Source organism: Thunnus albacares, chromosome 17 (genome assembly GCF_914725855.1).
Source record: "Thunnus albacares chromosome 17, fThuAlb1.1, whole genome shotgun sequence".
In the NCBI taxonomy this organism is placed as follows: Eukaryota; Metazoa; Chordata; class Actinopteri; order Scombriformes; family Scombridae; genus Thunnus; species Thunnus albacares.
Window position 1 is genome coordinate 9,366,609 of NC_058122.1, and position 24,226 is coordinate 9,390,834.

At 38.7% G+C, this 24,226-nt stretch overlaps 1 protein-coding gene across 1 annotated transcript in view; it reads left to right on the plus strand.

The window, feature by feature from the left end:
• Positions 1-24,226, plus strand: part of LOC122967818 (protein shisa-8) — a 107,403-nt gene that overhangs the window by 69,519 nt on the left and 13,658 nt on the right. Inside the window, exon 3 of the mRNA XM_044332645.1 lies at positions 20,952-21,068. Within this exon, the coding sequence (XP_044188580.1) occupies positions 20,952-21,068 (117 nt within the window). The remainder of the gene's footprint in view (positions 1-20,951; positions 21,069-24,226) is intronic.

Consider the following 24,226-nt stretch of genomic DNA (forward strand, 5'->3'; position numbering starts at 1 on the left):
AGACATTTGTATGGGCTGGCTCACTGGCATGAGTTACTGGAGCGCTAGAATGGAACAAAGCCAATATTAAATTATTAATTACACCTGTGCTTTTCCTGGACCAAGAAGTCAAAACGTCTGCTGTGAAAATGGTCCATTATTGAGTGAAAGAGTGAATAGATGAGATGCTGAATTAAAAGGGAGTAAACCCAAATTTCAGAATCCAACCAAACTACCTTATTTCAGAAAATAAGAACACAGTCATTTAGAAAATGTCTTTACCAGGATGAGTTTGGATGAGCTTATTAAAACCAACAAATTACTGCAGTGACACTGCAAATTTCAGTATTCTTCCAAGCAAACTGTGGTGTGATACATTGTAAATTAGAACATAATTTCAACCAACTACAGAAATTGCCGAGCCATAAATGGAAGGATTTATGGTTATGAAGAGATAAAAGACATCTTGAAAAGTGTAGCTTAACAAAATGAAACAGAGAATTAACTGAAGTCCGACTTGATGCTTATGCTCAGCTGTTTCTTCATGTAGTCCTTACTGGTATGAAGACTGTGGACTCTGCAACAGGAGACTGCTATTCGTTTCACATTTCTAACCGCGAGTCAAGACAGCTTTTTAAAAACCATCATGGTCATTTAATTTGGAGGACTTGTTGCTTTAGCTGGAACCTGACAGAATGACAGGTTATCAAAAAGACCTTTATTAAAGAGACATTTTGACTTGTCATAGCAGGAGAAGAACAGGTGTTCCTAATCACATTAACGAGGGCTCTGTTAAATTCAACTGTCCCAGTCAACCATGACAGTGTGACAGTGAGCCAACATGTACAACACCAGGACCCTGAAACTGAAGCAGCTAAATGGAATTCAGTCATCATTCATTTAATTATTTACACCCGTGCTTTTCCTACTGTATGTGTTCAATGAAAAGGGCCTATTGTGCATGCTCACTAGTATGACATACTGTAGTGCACAGCACAGCATACTGTGCACTTATGAGAAAAGAGGAGACTTTAATGTAATTAGTTACACCTGTGCTAGTTTCCCCATTTCCTTGCTTTGCATCTCTTGTGTTGTGTGTCTCTGTGTTGCATGTTTTAATTAGCACCTAACAATGTAATATAATGTTCTGTGTTATATTTGTTCTACCAATATTAATATTCTCTTCTCTTTTTATTATTGCTCTGCGTGTTTGTAAACAATCTCAATAACTTTGTAATTTTAAATTTTATATTCTTTTTATTAGAGTGATGTTGTAACATCTGTCTACAGATGAAAAACACCCTCTTGGCTAACTCTTGCACATTTACAGCAATGTTTATTAATGTGCACTGTCCCTGTTAAATAAATCAGTACATAAAATAAATAAAATATGACAAGTCAAAATGTCTGCTGTGAAAAAGGCCTATAAATACCCTGTTCTTCTTCTATTGTTTCTCAATCTGGAACAATGGGGGATACTGAGATTGGGAATAGTGGTAGTGGCACGTTAGTCCAGATTTCCATCAGTGTAGTATCTACAAGTTTGATATACACAGTCAAAGTCAGTCCATCAGCCTCTGGAACAATGCAATGTACAGCACTACTATAGGTTGTTAGCAGCCAAAACATTTAGAGAACCAGTGGAGTAAAAGTGTGTTTCTCAGTGAAGGGGAACCTGGTGTTTTTAAGAATGGGGAGTCATTCATAAAAGTGAGGGCAAAACTTCTCAGCAGTCTGGATTATTTTTAGTATAGTGGCCTACATTTCACACTACCTAAAGGATGACAGCGCATGGAGAGAAAGGGGGACGTGTAATTATTCTGAGGTGGCTAGACCCTTATGTCCTCTCATTCTCTCTGTCTCTCTCTGTTGCCCTCTCTCTCTCTCTCTAAGGGGGACAAACAGAGGATCCAGCTGCTAGAATATGACAGAATCCACAAATCACAGCCTTGGGGAAGCAGAAAGTGGGGTAGAGACCGAGTGGGGGAGGAGGAAGTAGAAACCAATAAGCAACATAGAGCTACATGGGCAGATTAGTAAATAATAGGAGGTTTTTTTTAAAGTGAAAACATCAAACATAATTGGGATTTCAAAAGGGTATCAAAGGAAAGACAGCAATTAGAAGATAATTAATGCATGGAGTAATTTTTTAACTTTTTTAGCGGGCAAAACAAGAGCTGATAGAGAAAGTGATGAAACGATGAGTGAAAGAGAAGGTGACAATTCTGAAAACATGGTAACAACATTAAAAAGTGGACAGATTGCTTCTCAGTGAGACAACACAGCAGCTGGATGCTGCGATGTGATTTTCTGTTCCTTTGTCAACCTCGTGTCATCCGTTTCTCTTTCTGAGCCATCTGCTCCCTCCGTTTCCCTTCATGTGGCGCTACTTTCTCTCATGCCATCACACATATCGCACGATATATCACCGTCGTTCTGTTCCCTTCAGTCCGCTTCTCTTTGCTACATTCCCTTGTTACCTCCCTCCTCCTTCCTTCATCCATTCTTCCTTTTGTTCCTCCCCCTCCCCAGGGTATGTAGCAGCCAATTAGCAGTCTGCGCAGGAGCCCTTACCCACCCCCCAACTCTACAACCTAACTCCCTCCCAGGTGGCTTTTTCAGCAGTGACCAAGTCGGGTATCGGTCAGAACGTAACAAGATGGAGGCACAAATAAGGAGGTTGAGAGGTAGTGGGAGGGTTTGTTGGGATGGAGGGTGATTTGAAGGTCAAAGACAGGCGTGCACACACATACACTCATGCTCACACACACACACAGAGTCTGTCTGAGAGTCTGTGGAGCATCAATCACTGTTAGACATGGTGGGTGGGCACACTAGCAAGAGATTCACGCTTTAGGAAACACGGAGAGGAGCTGACTCCTGATCCGACAAGACAAAGGGACAGAGGGAACGATCAGCTGAGTGTATGTGTGTGTGCGTGTGTTTGTGAATGACCATACAGTATGTGAGTACATGCATGCACAAGCGTACAAGTTGTTTGTGTTTGTATGCGTTCCTCACAGACAGTCCACATAACCAAGGTGTTTGCGTGTGTTGCACAGGTGGAGGAGTAAAACCCACGGCATGAGAACGAGTTCATTCAGGCACAAAACATTTCTCACAACAGTAGCTGTTTGCATTTTGATATCTTCTACTGTGAGGAGATGGTTTTGTAATATTATACATATTATTTTAAAAGTCAGAGTAACCACTGTGTTCTTATTTTACATTTTTCTTCTTCTGGCTCTTTACTTTTGACTTTTAATTCACCTCCTCATCCACACACAGATCTTTTGGTAAGTCTGTTATTATACACTTATATTATATCTTTGGTGGACCATATATAACCTACACATTTTTTTTTCATATTTCAAATTCTCATGGAGACCCAATTTCTGAATATGTAAGTAAAGTTAGTTAAATGGTGGGGAAATGATTACAAACAGAAGACACATGACATAAAAAATTTTCCAATTGAGGAAAAAATGGCATCTTAGATTTCACTGTTAATAAAGCAGGCAAACAAGCAGTCACTCATATATATATATATATATATATATATATATGATGCTGTCAACAGTGATCAAAGCTATTTAAGTGGGTAATTGTAATTGGCTAGTTCACTCAAAAGTGGTGTTTGGCTATGCAGATAGCTTTAATGGTGTTTTGTAAGACCCTGAGCACCACAAATAAAATTCCATTCACCTCCATCGTACTGGGGTGGAGGCAGAAATCTCTCAAATATCTCAAAAAACTAACAAAAACTATCTGCGTGCCTAGATACCATTGAGTTAAGTTAGAGAATGTGTTTTGTTGCTTGTTTCTTTGGTTTGGTTTGTAATTTAGATGAAGCAACCCAAGAAATAACTGGAAATATCAAGATTCAAGTCAAAATATTTGATTGATTGATTTTAACATCATAAATATTGATCTGTAAGCTTGTAATGCTTATTGCCTTGAAAGGAGAGATTGTTTCACCACTGCACTTATTAGAATTGACCTTGAATAATATGAATAGAAGCAGCAAAACTGTTTTGGTATTTGAGGGTTTTGTCCCTCAGTTGAATCCTCCCACTTTACCATCTATTTGAAAATGACAGACTTTTTAGCTCACAACCTAAGCTTTTGACTGTATACACTATATCTGCACAACTACGTAAAGTAGCAAATTTTACAAATATTACATCAATCCTTCCATAAGTACCCCAAATATGCTAAAGTCTGCAACACGCTTGCTGCAATGCTGCTTCATTTTCAAGGGTAAATACTGCAGAACAGATGCAGCATGAGTGCTGGACTACTATAGGTGGGTCTCCTCTGAAGGTTGCCTCTGTGGAGAATTTTAAAAAGCTTTTCACGTAATTTGACAGTAAAAGGCGTACATGAAGAGATGAAAACCATGCACCATTTTTTGGTCATTTGTTGCCTACATGGGTATAATTTTAAGAGGCTGTACGGGCTTTTTCCCCTGTCTACAGGTTTGCAGTTAATATTCTTGATCAGTCGTCTCTTGCCAAGTGTTGTAATGGGAGTCGTTGAGTGAAGAACAGCGCCGGCTGGCTGCTGGGTTTTTATGGGGCTGCATGAAGTCAGTGAGCTGAGCGATTCCACCGCTACCGCCGCTGCCCGGAGAATACGGATGAGATCATTCCTACACACGCACACACAAAAGTACTCAGACGCACCTGTATATAAACGTGTGTACATGCACGCCCAGAGGGAAAAGAGTTACACACACATACACACGGGGGAATTAACATGATAGATGTGCCTGTGTGGTTAGAGAGAGAAGCAAAGCATATCGCTTCTACAATCACATTACAGGCTTGCCACAATTAGTCAGGAAGAACCAGCTCAGCACAGAGCTGAGCAAAGGCAACTGGCATAACGAAAAGATAGACACAAATACACACACACACACACACATAAACATATACACAACTGCAAACCTGTGCTTTCTTGTGCCTTAACAAATTCTCAATAAAGATAAAGAGACAGCCAAACACACTCACACATACACACACGCAAAAAGGTGTATGACAGATGCACATGTTGTTCAACAAATATAGTGGAAAGTTACAGTCATGTATGTCTTCCTGTCTTAGTTTTTCTTTTTCTTTTCCATGCATTTTTTGAAGATATCGACTGTTCTGATCTATATTTAAGATATAAAATGTCCAGTCATGTATACTGTAGGGATGTGTTAGTGTGAGGGTGTGTGAGCATGGCTGGGTAGATGTATGAGGCATTCATGTGTGTGTTAGTGTACGCTTGTATCTGTGTGTGTGTGTGTGTGTGTGTGTGTGTGTGTGTGTGTGTGTGTGTGTGTGTGTGTGTGTGAAGCGACTCCTTGTGTAAAAGGACTGTAAATGCTTGTCCAGTAAATGAGGAGTATCTCACTAACAACTCTGGATAAACCTACACACACGCACATACACACGCACACACACACACACACACACATTATATTGTGTCGCTGTCATCAACCATTATACATCAAATTACATCACAAGAGATTGTTCCCACTTCAGTAGCCAAAACTATTAGAGTGACACTGCGGGAAGGCAGCTCTTGTTTAATAATCGGCTTGTAGCATGTACAACATCCACACACACACACACACACACACACACACACACACACACACACACACACACACACACACACACACACATACACGGTTATATACTCTTTTCTCTCCCCAGTCTTTCACTTTCAAAGCTCTAATTCCTCGTAACCAACTGTTGCAGTCAGCTATGATTCTTTATTTCTTACTTTTTCACTTATTTTTATTTTGCACTCTCTCTTACTTCGCATGTATCCTCATTTCTTTTCCTTCCCTACATTAAACTGAAAACTTATTAAAACACTTCACCATATCTCTCTCTTTTGCGTCTCTTCTTTCTCTCTTCTCCGACCTCCCTCTAAATCATCTTTAGCTTTCTCTCTCTCTCTCTCTCTCTTCCTCTATATCTCTTCTCTTCTTCTCCGGCTTTCATCCTTTATTGCATTTCTTTGGCTGCATCAAAGGTCTATACTCTAATATTTCATAGAGAAACTAATATGCATACCCCGTGCCCTTTCTTCCTGTCTGGATGCATACATAAATAATTAAGGCAATGCTTGATGCTCTTCTTTCACATAACCTGGCAGTGATTGGAAGGTGAGTGTGTGTGTCCATATGTCAGATTATACGGGTGTGTGTGTGTGTGTGTGTATGTGTGTGTGTGTGTGTGTGTGTGTGTGTGTATCTGTCCACACTGACCTTGACCAGGCGTGTCCTCTTTTTAACCCCCATTTACAAGTAAATGTGCAGGCTCTTTTCATTCTATACTTTAACAATCTGTTGGAAATGTATTATTTAAACCAAGCCTGATTATTTTATTGATATTCAATAATGACACTAATATTGTCACTACTGCCACTGCTTTTTTTTATTTTTTGCAGCTGCAGGATATTTCATTTTGAAGTGAAACAGCCTCATCACAACTCATACCACTTGTAACAATGTTGGTTCCTGACCTGCCTTGGACAGCATTTAAATCAATAAAACTAGGCCCCCTCAGTGACAGAAACATCTGAGAAATTAGATTTAATGAACAATATGTATCAATTCATTTTTTGGTCACCTCTTTTATGGGTACAACATTACCCCCGGCCACAACTTAAATGGGTTTATGGATGAGGAGGAATAGGTTTTAAATCTCTCGCGCCAGGCCTGACACATAGCTGTGATTCATACTACTGTGCAAAAGATCACAGAACAATAAATAGTACAAGTCGCTTCTGTTTCAGATGATGTAAAATGCAAATCACGCTTAAAATGATCACTTGCTTATCATAATGACTTGTATTTCTGGGAGAATGCATAAAATCAGAAGTACAAGAGAGACAATCATGCGTGTTTTGAAATTCAGCACTCTCATTCAGTGCTCTTGTAACAATGATAATGAAAAAATTCAAACTCTCTTCATAGTGGAGCAACAGGATGGATGAGGAGGTTGAAAGAACTAACACAAACATAATTAAACCACAATTTTGTTTGAGATAGGCTTTTTTTTAAAATTACATTTTCTATCACAACAAAAATACAGTGTACCTGCGAGCAGGGTCCAGTCACTCAACACAACTTCAAACCTCGTCCTGGTCAACTGGAGGCCAACACTGAATAGGACTTAAACAGGCAGTGGTCATATTGCAATTAGAAAAAAAAACAAAAACAAAAAAATACACCTGAGCAGGAGAGGACAGACAGCCAGATGGGCTCATAAGGGTTCTCATCAAAGAGCACTGAACACAAAATCAAAAACAAAAAAAGTATGCAGAAAAACAACATGAAAACCAAACAAAAAAGAAAGACAATAAATAAATAAATAAATAAATGCCCGCGTTGTATGTTCCAGTGTGTGGGTGATAGAAAAGAGTGAAAAGAGTAGGACAATAAAACACAACACTTTTTATATTTAAGCACATGAATTATGTATGTGTGTATATCTAATTTTACCTTTACTTTGACTTTACTTACTTTTGATTTACATAATCACATTAAATTTTTATTTTTGAATTTCTTTTCTCATATGGACTCCAGGAGTAGCTGTCGCTCTGGTAACAGCTAATGGAGATCCAAAAGAATAAATAAAAAGAGAGAGATCATTTGCGGATCTAGTACAAAAAGAGAATAAGTTAGAAAGTTTAGTTTTATAGGATTTATCCAACTTTTGAAGTACTGTAATGTATCACACTGTTATAAATGTTACCATACCACAAGATTATAGATGGAGATTTTTGTGCTTGTGCAAGTCAACACTGGCTCTACTTTTGAGTTTCAGAGATCTGTGAGTATAAAGTGAAACCCCGCAGACTGCTTGGCCTCTGTGATGAAAGGCCATGTCAAACACTCAGATTAGCTCAATAATTCACTAGTTCTCTAAGTACAGGAGGAAAGCATGTACCTGTATACCATCACTGTACTTACTCACATATATACTTACACACACACAAACACACACACGTACACAGATCCGCCAGATTGGTTATTATTAATGCATTAGTTCATGCAGGTAGAGCGAATAAGAACCCTGGATGGCTAAATATCTTTAACACCCTTCACAGAGCTTGAAAGGTATATCTGGAGGAAAAGTGGGGCTAGTTGGTGAGCTACTTTGGCTCGCGAGCTAACCAGTAATATGCAGGACCCACACAGTGCCTAAACCTAACCAGACCTTAACCACAGCGTTGTCACATCATGAAACATGATATTTTTTTTAACAGCGATTTGTAACAGTTTTGGAAAGCAGCATATTACACTCGTTCTGAAAATGCTCCTATGGGTCGTTCTGGAGTGCAGGTACGATCAACCTGTGTGGTTGTTTAATCATGTGGATGTGTTGGTCAACTTACTGTTAATGAAGACTGAACACTTCCTGTTATTTATAATTTGTGTTACATCTTCCCACTGATCTGATGTGCTGAGTCAGGTGAGCCAATTGTGAGCCATAAACTAACATGCATGAAACCAGATATAATTAGCATCGTAATCTCAAGGCGAGCACCTAAGCTTCGAATTCTCATCCACATTGGCTCACAGAAGTGATCTATAGCTGCATCAACACAAGGAAATACAATATCACATGTAAAGTAATGCAGCAGATAAATACTCTTTTTCATTCATGCACAGATCACTTGTAATGAAAGTTATTTCACTGCACAACCGCAGTCCATCACTCGACCGACACTCAAAAACAAACTGCTTTGAACTATGTGACGTCAGTTACAATATACCACCAGCATGTGGGTTGGCTCACCCGAAAAAATTACCAGCACTGAATAAACAGATACCTAACAGTACATTAGACACAGAAGCACCATATGGACAGCTGTACTTAATAACACTAACTTGTAACTTTTGGGCCTTTTCTACAATCACAAACATCCAACTGAAGGAACAAGAAGAAAAACACATTTTTGAGTGAAGGGGGACTTTAATATCTGTCATCAATTGGCCACCAGATACAAATGATCCTCACTTGTCATGCACAAAGATCTGGATCCTGAAGCAATTGTTGTGAAATATTTCATGCAAGATTAATTCAGGCAAATTAGCTAAATTCATGACACCCAAATTGGGTCCTGTTGCATAACGAGGGTTTCTTTACCTCTCTAAATTTCTGCAGCTGTTCAAGGGAGCTGGAGATGATTATGCAACACTCACACACACACACACTCACATTCGCACGTTGCACATGTACTGATGCGCACACACACATGTGAAACCCACACAGAGATACAGGATTGCTCTCTCTCTCTCTCTCACACACACACACGCAGACACACACAGACGTACGGGAAGAGATAGAAACAAAAATGCATGCACACAAAAACATCAGTAAACGTCGGTGAGTTTGCGAGAGAGTTTTAGATGACAGTGCGGTACAATTACCTCTTTTGAATAATTGAATCCTCAGAAGTTAAGAAGCAGTGGCCAGGGGTTTGCTTTGTTGTTCCTTGAAGAACAATTAGGGAGAGAAGGAGGGAGAGAGAGAGACAGAGAGAGAATGAGTCATGGTGACTTTGAGGGAGACCAGTGGGACTTCAGAAGCCTGTCAGAGTTAAAGCACCTCTTTGTAGATGATGAAAAAGAAATAATTGAATAAAGAGATTCATACACAATGCAGGCAAACAAAAAATGCCTACTCCCTCATGCACACATACACCAACAAGCTCTAATTATCACACACACATAAACATATTATGATCACAACAGAAAATGTACGTGTTTGTGTGCGTGAGCAAGGATATTACAAAAAAAATGCTTCCAATTAATATCCTCCTCTTGTTACCCATCGCTGCACAATTTTTAAATTATGCCTGACAGGTTAACCAGCCAGAATGGTTGATTTAAATTTAGAGAGACAATGATCTAGCATGCTGTAACTGAACAGTTTTTCTAAGAAACAGGACGGAGGTGAAGGAACAAAAAAAAGGGAGAAAAAACAGAAGCACAAAAAAGAGGAGGGAGGAAGAAAGGTTGCAGAAAAAGAAGTCAAATGGAGATAATGCAGAGGTTAGATTACAATGAAATAAAAGTTAGACCAGTTGGTCAGGGATATTCATTGACATGACATTCCCTTCTCTCTCCTCCCATGTTTTGTGTTGCTCCTTACTGTCAGTACTGTCCAAAACTGTCCCAAAAAAGGATGACGAGTTAGATCTAGCATGTTATTTTGGCTAATGATGCTGTCCGTGGTGCTGACAAGAAATGCCTGTGATCTCAGCGGGACACTTGGTGGTTCTGTCCATGGTGCTGAAAACAGATGATATATATTCTATGAAAGATGCAAACCAAGAAGGACACTGGAACATTATTAATTGTACTTGTCTGTCCTCTTTCTTTCTGTTTTATCTGTCTCCAATCTGTTCATCTCTCATTCCTCTGTCACTCCATTCCACCAGTCTTCATATTTTTTGCATCATACCTATGTTTACATATCTTAACACAGTATTAAGAATTTCACCCAGGTGGTAACATTATCTGACTCATGATGGCCAGTATTTTTTTAAAGAATCAAAGTAAATTCAGCAGAACCAGACATATTGTCTTTTTTATTCCATGCATTCCTCATCCTTCCTCATCCTCATCCAATTTATCAGACTGCGTGCAGCTGCCTCTGTGAACTACATAAGACTTTATATAACTTTTTTCACATACGCATTAGTAGACTTTGATGTTTCCCTTTAATTCAGTTGTGTGTATTGTGACTGTCACCTCATTTGGGTCAAGATGACAACATTAAATTCAGTTTACATGAGTGTTTTTTTATTCAGATTGTAGTTTTAATTGGGTTAAAGTTGTAATACTGATTGTCAAGTGTCTTGTTTTATAGTTACTGAGTTCAATAAAATTGATGATGGCTGCGTATTGCTGTTATTAGATAACTTCATCGTCTCTCAATCAGTGCATTACTTTGTAGGATATTTCTGTGATGTGATTACTTTTTCAGTAATGAGTAGTGTGAGGGAGTACAATGTGGAATTCAGCAATTACATTACAGTTACTAATCCCAGTAACACTCTTGTTTGCTGACTTATCAGTAGTTTTATGGGTTGTTGATATCAGTTTTTCACTGAGCTGGGCTGAGTAAAGAGTGAGTAATGTAACTGCTAACTTTAGCTTTTGAGTATTTAATAAATGTTTTAATGTGCAAGTGATTACATTTTTCAAGTAACTTTCTCATTCCCATTATACTGCACTTTCTTCCTTACCTGCCTCCTTTTATTATTCTGTTTCTCTTCCCTCCTGTGCTCAACATTCTCTCCCAAACAATGGTAGAGTTTTAAAAGTAAAAGGCCCTGCTGTCCCTATGTTTACCACCAGTCCAGTGTCTCTATCTCATATCCCCCATGTTTATTTCCAGTTCAGTGTGTGTGTGTGTGTGTGTGTGCATCTGTGTGTGTGTGTAGATGTATAGCGGTCCAACTGCATTATGTAAAGTGCTGAGTAGACAGGCAGCCAAAGTTCAATGCATTCAATGTGTGGGCTAAAGGCAGAAAATAATGGTATTATCCTGGGATGAGCCCTCGTTTACCCTGCAAATAGTGTATGAGGGAGAAAAGGAAGGGAGGGAGGGGGATGACAGAGAGACTTCCCATTGGAATCAGTGTACTGAAATGACTCAATTTAACACACACAAACAAGAACAAGACTAGTATGTAAGAAAGAGAAGCACGGAGTGGGTGGACAAGCCAGACTGCAGCTACTCTTTCAAATCATTTCATCAGTCTCTATCATTGATTAAACATGTTTCAACATCTGGACAAGGAAAAAAATACCAACTACAGAAAAAATACAACTTAATCAACAGAAACAGGAAACAAAACATCACAGTCCCAGCCATGCAAAAACACCCCAGCAAATATACTGTATCACTAGGCAACTCTTTCCATGCTCATCTGCATGTGTATCCACTATAATAAAAGTCAAGCTAATGAAAAAGAGATAGAGAGTCTAAAAAATTAAAGGTGGGTGAGTGCTCCTCACACTTTGCCTTCATTGCTTCATGCAAGACAACAGTCTGCCTCACACTCACTGAGAGAGAACAAAAAAGTAAGACAGTTAGAGGAAGAAGAGGGTGACTTGGAAAGGAAGAAGAATACAAAGAGGAAGACAAGACAGTCACAGAAGCAGGGAGATACACATGACAAGAAATTTAACAGAGAAAAAGTATGTGATACAGAGATATAAATATGAAAAAGACACACGGAGAGTGAATAACGGCGAGTAAAAGAGGGAATAGAGAGAGAGCTCTTCTGAGCAGCATCTGCTCATGTGTTGTTTACGTGATTCAGAGGGAATGCAGCACGTTGTACCCTACAACACCTCGAACAAATGTTTGCGTGTATTTTTTCTAGCACCCTGAGACAGATATTAATGGAGGAGGCCCATATGTCACACAGATGCCACCCACTGATAGCTTTGGCATGCAAAGAGTCTGCAATTACATATTCTTTGTTAAGGTCAAATATATTTACATTTTGTAGCAGCAGCAGCTAACTGTATCTGAAAATAAATGACTGAATATCATAATATCCAAGACACATAGTAAGCTGTGTTACTATCATCAGTTTTGTAAAACAGGTGCAATACCACAGTTATGCTGTAAGACTGACTTAAACAAACACTGTAAAACCAAAAGCTGAGAAATGAAAATACACAATTGTATAGCTTTTAAATTTTACCAGAGTAAAATCTAGATGTGCTGTAATATCTGGTATCATGTGTGTCCATAGCCTCATATAACAGGCATAATTACACAAAACCCCAATAAGGGTAGAATTATTTGAGTCCTACAATCATGTGTTCATTTGTTGTGCAGTGATTTGTAATTGTACCATCATCTTGTTGCAAAATCAGCAAATTCATTATGAATCATATTTTATGTACAGGTTAAGCTACCAGAGAAAATTGTATTATTCAAAGAAATACTTTGACATTTTAGAAAATACGCTTATTTGCTTTCTTGCCCAGAGTTAGATGAGAAGATTGATACCATGCACTCTCATGTTTGTAGAGTAAATATGAAGCTACAGCCAACAGCTGGTTAGCTTAGCTTAGCATAAAAACTGGTGTACAAGACACTAGGGAGTCCCTGCGCCCGGCCAAAAAATTCCAGAACATAACCCCATTGAACAACCACAAATTGACATTTTTACTCTGTTTTTTGTAACAAATTAAACAAATGAGCTATGACTTATTAATTAGTGAGCTTTAGAGATACTGTGAGATACTGGCAGATTTTTTTACACCACTGGACAGAACCGGGGTAACTGTTTCAAGTCTGAGCTAAGGTAACAAGCTGATGTCTGTAGTTTCATATTTAGCGTACAGATATTTCATCTCAGCAAAAGAATAAGTAAATTTCCAATATGCCATCTGAATAAATTGACTAAATCTTTATGGTGCAAGAATATTTATGTTTTCAAACTTTTAAGATATTGGCTGCATGCAATGAATGACTAAAACATATGATTTTGAAGCTTCTAATAATTTAATATGCACTTTCGCCAACATGCAGGCCAGATCAACAAACAACTGGTGCATTACTTTTAGAACATGTATTGTGTGGTATCCCTTGTTACAATCAAAACACAATTTTTAACATGTGTCATAAAGTAAACTTCTCCTTCATGGCCTCCTCTGACCTGTCCTGCCCTTTCAGTCCTTGTTTTTTCCTTCCCTCTCCTTCTCTCACATACTTACATGAAATGATGTGACATATACGCCACTTGGCTGTTCATCCAGTGTGCCCTACAGTTCCATAAGTGCATTCATTTTAGCATGAGTGGCTAGCAGGACTCAAACTCTTCTCCCTGATTCTCTTAGTTTTATGCTCTATGCATTAAACAACACAGGACTCTCCTCTCTATCTTTCTCCCTGCTACCCATGCCACTCCCTCCTCCTATTTTTCTTTCTTCCTCTTTCTATCTCTCTCTTTCTCTCTCTCTCTCTCTCTCTCTCTGTGTGACAGTAGTCATGTCAGAGTAAGGCTGGCTGAAGCCCTCGCAGCAGTCAGCCTCTTTGATGTTGAGCCCTGCTGAATTAGGCCATCACCCAGCGGTGCTCTGCTGCCTGCCTGCATAGACACACTAGTCACACATGCACATACACACAAACACAGTACGCTTGCGAGCACACGCATACAAACAAAAACAAATGCATGCTGGCAGGAAAGCATGCACATGCAAAACAAAGTATACATGCTTCCAGTCAGAAGTAGTGGACGCGCTCACACACGCCATGCAGGCCTCACAGTGCTTTACAGAAATAAACAAATATGCACTAAAACATGTCCAATCATTTTCTATTCTCACCCATCCAGTGTCTTTCTCCACACACACACACACACACACACACATACACACACTATGAATCACATCCATAGACTCTAAGTCCTCATTTCCTTCTCCGCTTCTCTTTAATAAACATAAATTTGAATTCTTATGAGTGCTTCTCCTCTGAGGCCCTATAGCACATCAAAAAACACGCACACACTCATGAACACACACACAGGGAAAATGTAGGACATTCAGAGAGAATTTATTCAAGAATACAGAATACAGGGGAGAATTTATTCCCTTTCAATCTGCTCTCTCTCGCTCTTACAATATGGTTATATGAATAGGACCAAAGTGACTATGGCAAGAAGCCTCTTGAATTACACATAAAAACACAAAACATGAGACGGGCTGGAGACCTGACATTTCATAAAATGAACATGACACCTTAAAATAAAAAATATATACTCTGTTCACAAAACGAGAAATATGTTTTCCATCACAAAAAGATGAGATGAGAAGGAACTCTGGTATTCGGAGTTCAGTTTCCAAATCATATGCACTGAAATATTTCACTGCTACGACTACTGCATGAGGAGCTCATGTTCAGTGAAAATGTTTCATTTAACCAAAACCTTCCATGAATCTTAAAGCTGCACTAATTAATATTTTCATAGTAATAATGGATAAAATTATGTCAGTAATGTGAAAGGTGTTCCTTGTAGTGACAAAACCACAGAGAATTACCGCCAGACTCTGCAGTTCCCTTCAGCTGTACGGAGCATTTTAGTGTCTTTTAGCTCATTGTTTTGCTTTTAAAACCCCTCATCTTTACTGTTTTGGTTCAGTCTAATAGCTCTCATCCACCTAATTTCCAGTCACAGTGGGCACCTCTAATAAACTCACTGTATGCTGTACCTGCACAGAACCACACTGCAGACAAAGTCAGCAACTAGCTGGTGAACATAGTGGAGCGTTTCGCAGCTAAAGAGCCAAATATATCTTTCAAGAGTTGGTGGAAACCAAAACCAGAGGAGATAGAATATTATATTTTCTATATGGATGCAGACACAAGTCCAAATGAATGTGTCACATGTCTCATTGTTGGAAAAATTTGGTTCATGACCAAATGCCTGCAAAACTAATAACATTTCCGTCACAGCTGTGTTAGTCAGCAAATGTTAGCACAAGAGCATTGTGAGCATGTTGCTGTGCTAGCTTTGGCATTTAGCCCAAAGCACTGCTGTGGCTAAGTACAGCACACAGGGCTGCTAGCATGGTTGTTGTCTTGTTCAGACCTAATCAGCACATTCCTGTGTCAGTGATGGAGAAGCAGCATTTTCACTCTGGTTAGAATAGCAGGTTATGTCTGCAAGTCATGTTTCTATAACTTTTGATTTAGAAATTATTCACTCTTCAAATTTACCTCTTTGGCGTGAATGTAAAAATTAGGTAGCATAAGTTTTATAATAGTATAGAGTATAAAGTATATATTGAGGGAGTACAATAGTTTAGAATTTTGAAGAAAAAGTAGAAAAAGTACAACAAACTCATGTGCACATCAATCATCACTACAATCTACTGTAATAAAAGCAAAACAAAGAAAAAAAGGAAAAAAGAAACACAACAAACTCTCTCTCTCTCTCTCTCTCTCTCTCTCTCTCTCTCTCTCTCTCTCTCTCTCTCTCTCTCTCTCTCTCTCTCTCTCTCTCTCTCTCTCTGTGCTCTCTGGTGGCTGGGAACAGCCCTGTGGTCAAACTGGAGACCGGCCAAGGATATTTCCATCAATTAGTTGATTTTTTTTTTTTTTTTTTTTTTTTTTTTTTGCCCCGTCTATCTCTGCCTAACTCTCTCTCCATTTTTCTCTTCTTCACTCCATCTCTCCCTCTCTGTCTGTCTCATTATTTCCACTGTTGTTGGCTTGCTAGAAGAACGCTTGAGAACATCAGAATGTAGGACACTTAAAGAGCAAAAGCTTAAGTAATCACTCATAACCTCATTTATTAGACACTTACGGGCAACTTTTAATAAGATGTTTGTGTTTATTTGTTTGCGTAGTGAATTGAGGGTCATGCACCTTTAAATTTCTATTTTTGAAGTGTTGTGTAAATTAATGAGTGCAGAGAGCAGGTGGCACCAGCAGTTCACATAAGACAATAAACACCCACATTTTACACACACACACACACACACACAGACGTAGCCACGCACACATGAATTTGCATCGCACAGTCGCGCCTCACCACACTGCACGCCGCACACAGTGTGTCATCACTGCATATCAATTACACAGGGAAGTGAAGATCTATTTCTAATTCAATCAGTCAGTGCTGGTGTCACATCTCTCTGGCTTTCTCCCTGCCTCGCCCCTTCCCTCGACCTCGTTCTCCTATTTCCCCCCTCGCTTGATTCTCACTGATGCGTCTCAGTCGTCATGGGGCTTGTGGGCACGGGTGTGAGGTTTGTGTGTTTGTTTATGCATGTGTAAGAGGGAGAGTGTGTGTGTGTGTGTGTGTGTGTGTGTGTGTGTGTGTGTGTGTGTGTGTGTGTGTGTGTGTGTGTGTGTGTGTGTGTGCTTGAATCCCTGTGGGAAACAGTTTAAGTTTTAGACTTTTTTCAAGTGACGTAATCCTGACCTGACCTTGTTTCTTGGGCTAGTTTTGGTGTTGCAAGGTTTTATGGCTTAAGATACTATGTGGGGCATATTCAAACATGGGTGTATCATTCTCTGTGTTTGTGTAAAAAAAAAAATTAAAAAAAGATTACAAATAGTAGCCTGTGATAGCATTTTCATTAAAGATTTAATTTTTCTTATATTTCATATGTAAAACTGTCACAGTAAACCTGAAATCATGAATTTAGCAAACCATTGGCTATTTACATGTCCAGTACATATGGAGCAACATTATCAATAATTTAGAGTTGTGTCTCTGGCCACATGGCAAATGTAAATCCAATATTCAATCTCCTTTTAGCTTTGTTTTGGTCCAATTCTTGAGAAAGATATCTGTCTCTGTAGCTCACCAGCTAGTTGGTTGGTTTGAGCAGGTCATGTACAGGCAGTTTATGTGAGCTTTTTGTTTGAAACAGCTGCCTGCTGCAGCTGGAAACGAGGTTGTTGAGAGTGGTGAGAGTGAATGTAAACAGTAAAGTTTTAAAACCATAACAGCTGAGAGCTGAAAGACGGCAAAACACCAACACATCCTCATAATTAAACGCAGGTGCGTGTGGTTCTTTAAGGGGCACTCCTCCGCTTCTCCTCTAATTCCAATTGTGAAATACATATTTTAACGAAAAATCATTTTTGTTATTGTTGTGTGTTTGTATATAAATTTCAGTTGTTATTCTCACATAAATCATACATAATTACAGAAATGTGCAATGACTAGTGAAAAAGCTCTGCCTACAATCTTTGTCTGAGTGTCAAAGGGAGTACTTTTCTCTGCCTGACAGCGGTATGTGTGTAATATGTTCAGCTTTTCCTGGTGGCCCCAGATTGGTTCACACTGCATTCTGACAACAACTGGATGTGTGATGGAAAATTTTAAAACAAAGAGATGTTGCCAGATGGGTGATTTTCCGCCCAGTTGCTGCTTCCTTATTAGATAACATTTACCCCCTGGCAGGCAAAGTGTACACAGATCGTTGTGGTACTGTGGTGATAATTGTAAAGTGAAAACAGTTGCTAAGTGGCCACCAAAAGATACTTTTTTAAACTTTTAGAAACAGCAAGCCTAGCTGCTAGCCACCAGCAGCTGGCTCTCTGCTACACTGTACGGTGCATGCTCACGGCCAAAATACACAGAGCTGCCCAGAACTGTAGCCCCACCTGGTGAAAAAGTCACACCACACCACTGATTAAGCAACCACATAGGGGTCGATTGTAACTGCACTCCAGAATGACCTAGCATTTTCAGAACGAGCGTAATATGCCGTTTTCCAAAACCATTACAAAACACACAAGGTTAGGGAAAGATTATGGTTTGGGTTAAAATGATCACTTGAAACGTAGTTAATACTGCCTTAAAGTTACGCAACATAAATTTAAATGTTATTAAAGCTAGCAACAAAGAAATAAGGATCCTAGTCTATGCATTTCAGTCACAACAATATATGGCTTGAAAACAAAATAATTTATATAGGTATAAATATATGTATTTTAGCAACTATTAAGCACAAATAATGAGGATAAATGTGTTAGCCTAACTGCTAAAATATATATTTATACATAAATGTTGATATTTATGAACATCAAAATGTTCATTTTATAATGTGAATAATTGAATAACTTTTGCAAACTTCACATCATGGGATCATTAAAGTTTCAAACACCTGCATTTACTATAACTTGAAAACATGAATTTTAGTCTCATTTCTGAATCTCACATTAGCCTGAGCAGTTTGGTGTGTTATTGATAGTGGCTGAACACCCCTCCAAATGATTATAATTAATAATTGTCTACTTTTTTACACCACATTAGGGAGCCCACTAATGAGCTAAATCATTCACATTTATTATTTTATTTTATTTCTGATGAGTCAACAGCACTAGGGGTCCATTACAAAACCTTTACTGGAATCCTCATACACTCTGTGAATGTGTCTTTACTTTCCACACAGGCATCATGGCTCAAGATCCTGTTCTTGTTTAGGATGATTCATACTTATTTGTGAATTAAACATCCAAATTCACTCTTCAAAACTGAAACAACTGTATGAACATTGTTCAAAAAAGCATTGCAGACCTAAAGCTCCCTGCCAGTGACTTAACCCCCCTCTCCACATTGTGTAGTACTCTTCCCAGTAATGCTGTATTTAAAGTTTACCATTCAAAAGGTTATTAAGGTTAATAATGTATCAAACTGCCTGATAAATTCAGATGAGATTTTTTTATAAAACCCATTGTACAACATAAATATAATAAAACTGTTCCAACTAGTTGATGGTGAAACTGTGAGCATAACTCTCTCCAGTTTTGAGGGCATTCTGGGATTAAGTTGTTAAGATAATGGAATCCATATGTGTGCCAACAATTCATAAATCCAGTAAACCTGATCCTTGAAACTCCCTCTGTACCCCCGTCCAGTGAGGCATCTAGATATACATATACAGTATATATTCAGAATACTTGTTTTGTGGTCTAAAGTGAATGACAAAAAAGGGTTTAGCCCACAAACGCCAGAAATGAATGCATGTAAAGAAACAGTTTATGAGGTAAACCAAGTGAAACTAACTCAGTATAAAATACAACTTAAAATAAGACAAATATCTTTTACATACATTTACAAAACAACCCTTTGAATAAAAACACAATTCCAATACTAAAACCTTTAAAATATTTACCTGAAGATAAAACTAACAGAAAAGTCAACGACGTTTGTAAAAAATTTCCAACAGAAGGACGAAACAGCCAGGATTGATCTGTGATACAGCATACAGGAGGTGGAGAGACTGTGAACAAGTCAGTGAGGTTAAACTCCTCTGACTCCAAAGCTCTTCCCAGTTTGTCCTTGAAGTCCTTCAGCTTTTCTTGTGCTTCCTCACTCAAATTCTTGTTCAGTAATGGGCAAATTTCTGAAGAAGTGATTAATCAGTCATTAAGAAATTCACATGCATCGGAGATTGTAAACTTTTATGGAAATTGTATTAGCACTCTCCTCATGTTTCCAGTTTACCTCCAGTCAAACTCTGGTCCACATTTATACAGCAGTCATGTGGGAAACCAGAAATCCAACCAATCGTCCGACAACCAGATCATTAATCAGGCATCATGACCCCCTCAAACTGCATGTTGAATGACAACAGATTTGGCAGATATTGGGCCCAATTCTAAAATTAGTCAGGTAGGATTAAATCATGCTTAATCCATACAACTTCTGCCTGCATTACAGCTAACATGGATAAGTATAATCTTTGTCTTAAAACATGAAAGAAAAATCAGTACAAAGCATCAGAATAGGTTGATATGATGTACAGATAAAAGCAATATAATATACATAGTTGATACCTAAACCTTATAGAAATAACCATCTTTCAGCTTCGCTACCTCACATGTCTTTTTCTGTGACATAAATTAATATTGCAGATTTTTCACCAAATCCAACTCTCTCCACATACCGTGCATTCAAACTGTAGGCCTATTTTAAGTAACATCCTGGTTCTGTCCTGCACATCTAAAAGGCTTTATGAATACATTTGTTATTTTACGCAGAAACATTATGTAATGAGGGCTGATACAGACGCGCAAATGGTTATCGAGCCTCAGCTAATCGTTACATCCATCCTCACCAAAAGAGCTGTAGCATCCTCACATTCTGGATAGAGTGTACAGAAACTGCGGTTAAAAGAACAGTCTCAGAAAATTTATTCATGAAAAAAACATAGATGTCATCTTAAGTTAGAATCAGTACTAAAAGTTCATGATGTACCAGAGTTACAGAGGACTTACTGGTGCTCTTTTAATTGTGTAATGTTGTTACTCCCTCTTGAGAATTTTCTCATAACACTAGTTGGTGGAAACATAGACTGTTTTGCATTTTCTTTGGCTGATGTTTCTGAAAGGAATTCAATATTTGTGCAACATTTGACTGAAGATATAACTCTCTCTCTTTCTCTTTCACTCTCTCTCTCTCTCTCTTAGATCATAACCATCTGAACAATGCAGCCTTGTCTCCCCTGGGTCCGGCCATGGCCTTGTCTCACCCTCATAACAACCTGGGAATTGGTTTCAATAAATACACTTCACTCAAGGCCGTGGGTGAGTATTACACACACACACACACACACACACACACACACACACACACACACACACACACATACATACTGACTATAGGGAGACATACAGTAGGCATGTTTGAATGCTTATACACACATACTATGCAGAGTAATCCATTGTATGCACAAGAAACAAAGCTAATGGAATAAACTACTAATGTAGATGTAACAAAACCAACAAGTCCTCCAAATCAAACAACTACATAGGTCGTTTGTACCATGCACTCTAGAACGACCTCTTGGAGCATTTTCAGAATGACCCATTGGAGCGTAATATGCCGCTTTCCAAAATCGTTACAAATCACTGTTTAAAACTAATGATGTTTTATGATGTGACAATGCTGTGGTTAAGGTCTGGTTAGGTTTAGGTACAAAAACTGCTTGGTTAGGGTTAGGGAAAGATCATGATTTGGGTTAAAATGATCACTTGAAATGTGGTCACTACTTCCTTAAAGTTAGGCAACCTTCGTTGTCATTGCAACAGTAAACACCATGTTATGGTTTTTTTTTTTTAAAATGTCCCGACTTGCAGTAGGAAACGGGAAGTGAACAGTGGTCCTCCAGCTGAGTCCAGAGTCCACCTCTTGCTATCTAACTAACTATCCAGCCATCCACCCAACCTGCCTCCCTTTAGGTCGTTTTTGGCAACTGAATTTACGACCAAAAGTGTTTTTTTCTGGGGAAGACGAGCACAACAAAACAGATCCAGATCACATGGCTTACTACACCGAGGTCGGTGAGGCCAAATATTATACAATATAAACAAACCTGAATCCATAAGGAGGATGATGAAAAACACTAAATGTCCCCATGCTGATGCACTCACTGTGTGGGAGAGTGGTTATGGGAGAGCAACCACCCATTAAGATAATGGATTTTTTATGAGTCTGACTCTCATTCAGCCATGTTGAATCATGGGCCATGTTTGAGTGTTGGGGCTGATTTCTGATCTCCCAGTCATCCATACAATTACACTGCTGCCGCCATGATGTAAATATTAAATCCAAGTTATGCCACTTGCAAGGAGTAAGCATCCCTTTCAATAATCTCCCATCCGCAAATAAATAAGCATGCTCTACCAGTGGACACATTAATGGGTCAAATATTTGACAACTTACTGCAGCTGTTTTTACAACACAGTTTCCCTCTTGTAAATTTCTCTGCCTCTAAGGCTCTTTGGCAGAGTGTTACACTGTCACACTGTCACAGTCAGGGGTGTAATCAAACTGGGAACATGTAGCAAATGTTACCCAATATGAAATGGTGAGTAGTATTGAAAAAATGTTGTTTAGTGAGAAGGTAGACACCAACAATGAAAACACATCAACTGTGCCTTTTTGCACAAAATGATGTAATATAATAAAAATGAGACTGTCCTCTCATGAAAAACCACACAATAGGTTGTAATGTCAGTCGCCCAAAAATAACATATAGTTACGTTTGAGTGACAGATGCCATCTAGCGACCATAGTAGTTATGACCTCCATCCAACCCTCCTCCTCCTGGGATGGACGGAAGTTATAACCCAATAGTGGACTTTGCCACAGCAGACCACTGTTCATTTCCTGTTTCCAACCGTGAGTGTAACTGCGAGAGAGTTTTGTAAAAACCGTAACTACAATTGCCCCCTAACCTTAACCCTGTGGTTATTATTGTAGTCATGATGACAAAGGTCGCCTAACTGTAAGGAAGTAGTAACTTTAACCTTCAACATATGTTTCTCTAACCTTAAAAGGGGATCATTTAAAACCAAACCATGATCGTTCCCTTCAGTAAATGTAACCAAGTGGCTTTTGTGTCTAAACCTAACCAGACTTTAACCATAGCGTTGTAATATCATAAAACATCATTATTTTTTAACAGTGATATGTAACAGTTTGGGAAAGCACAGACAAATGATGTAGCCCTGCCGATTACTGCTGATAGTCTCAACATATTCTGTCATTTAATTTGGAGTACTGTTGCAAAATATACTGTGTGTCATGTATTAGAAAGGCTCCTGAGTGGCTAAAGTGGTTCTTGAATGATACTGTTCCCACTGGGATAACCTATGTCAAAACTGCATGTTAAACTTTATTAACACTTTATTAAAATCACAAGCTGATGTTATCAGTCAAATTGAACTGCACGAGTTAGTAAATCGGTTTCCTGACGTAAATATATTTGAGTGCTGTATTATTTTAACTGAGTGAATGATATGTTTGATAGTGCTTCACAGATTTCTATACAGCTACAAACACAAACGATAAGGATTCATTGTATTTATGAACTGGGAGCCTTCCTATCACCCATATACAGACATGAGAAAAATTAAAGTGAAACCCTAAATAAATATATAAGTGAAGCTCTTCTGACCCAACACCTTAGCAACACACTTTGTGTTGTTTTTTCCTTCATTTGGAATCATAAATAACAGCCCTTGACATAACCTGGTGTTACATTGATGGTGCATTAGCTTTATGAAACTGAGGGAAGTCCTGTATTGAATGAAGCAGACATTAGGATCATTGTTGCCTCACAACCATGATAAAAACACTGTCCACTGTTTGTTATGGACAAGTTAGTCATCTAAAAGCTCAGCCACTATAAAGCTGACAGTTATTGATGACTTGCCTTCCTGTAAATAGTATTTGTGAGTCAACTGTGGAAAAAAGGTGATGGCATAAATTTGTTGCTAATGATGACGTAACTCATACATGAATGGTAACTCAACTGGTTCACAAAAGGATAAAAGAAGAAGAAGCTATCAAACATGTATACAAATCACCAAACAAGCACACACACACACACACACACACACATACACACATGTACAAACACAACTAGTTAGGCACTAGTGGGTGGTGAGTGACAGTAGTCTGGAGAGCAGCAGGGTGAAGCAGCTAGTTCAGGCCTCAAGCTTGCCCTCTGGCCTTTCACTCTCTCCAACATACACACACACACCAAGAAAACACACATACACACCACACACACAGACATTATACTGCTTCCAGGTGTACAGGCACACATAAAGGACACAAGTGTAAACACACACATATATATACCATCTATCATCTGATCACCACAGACAGAAAAGGACACGGTGATGCTGATGAGAAATGACAGTTTGACACATGTACTGTACATGTTCTGTTCATT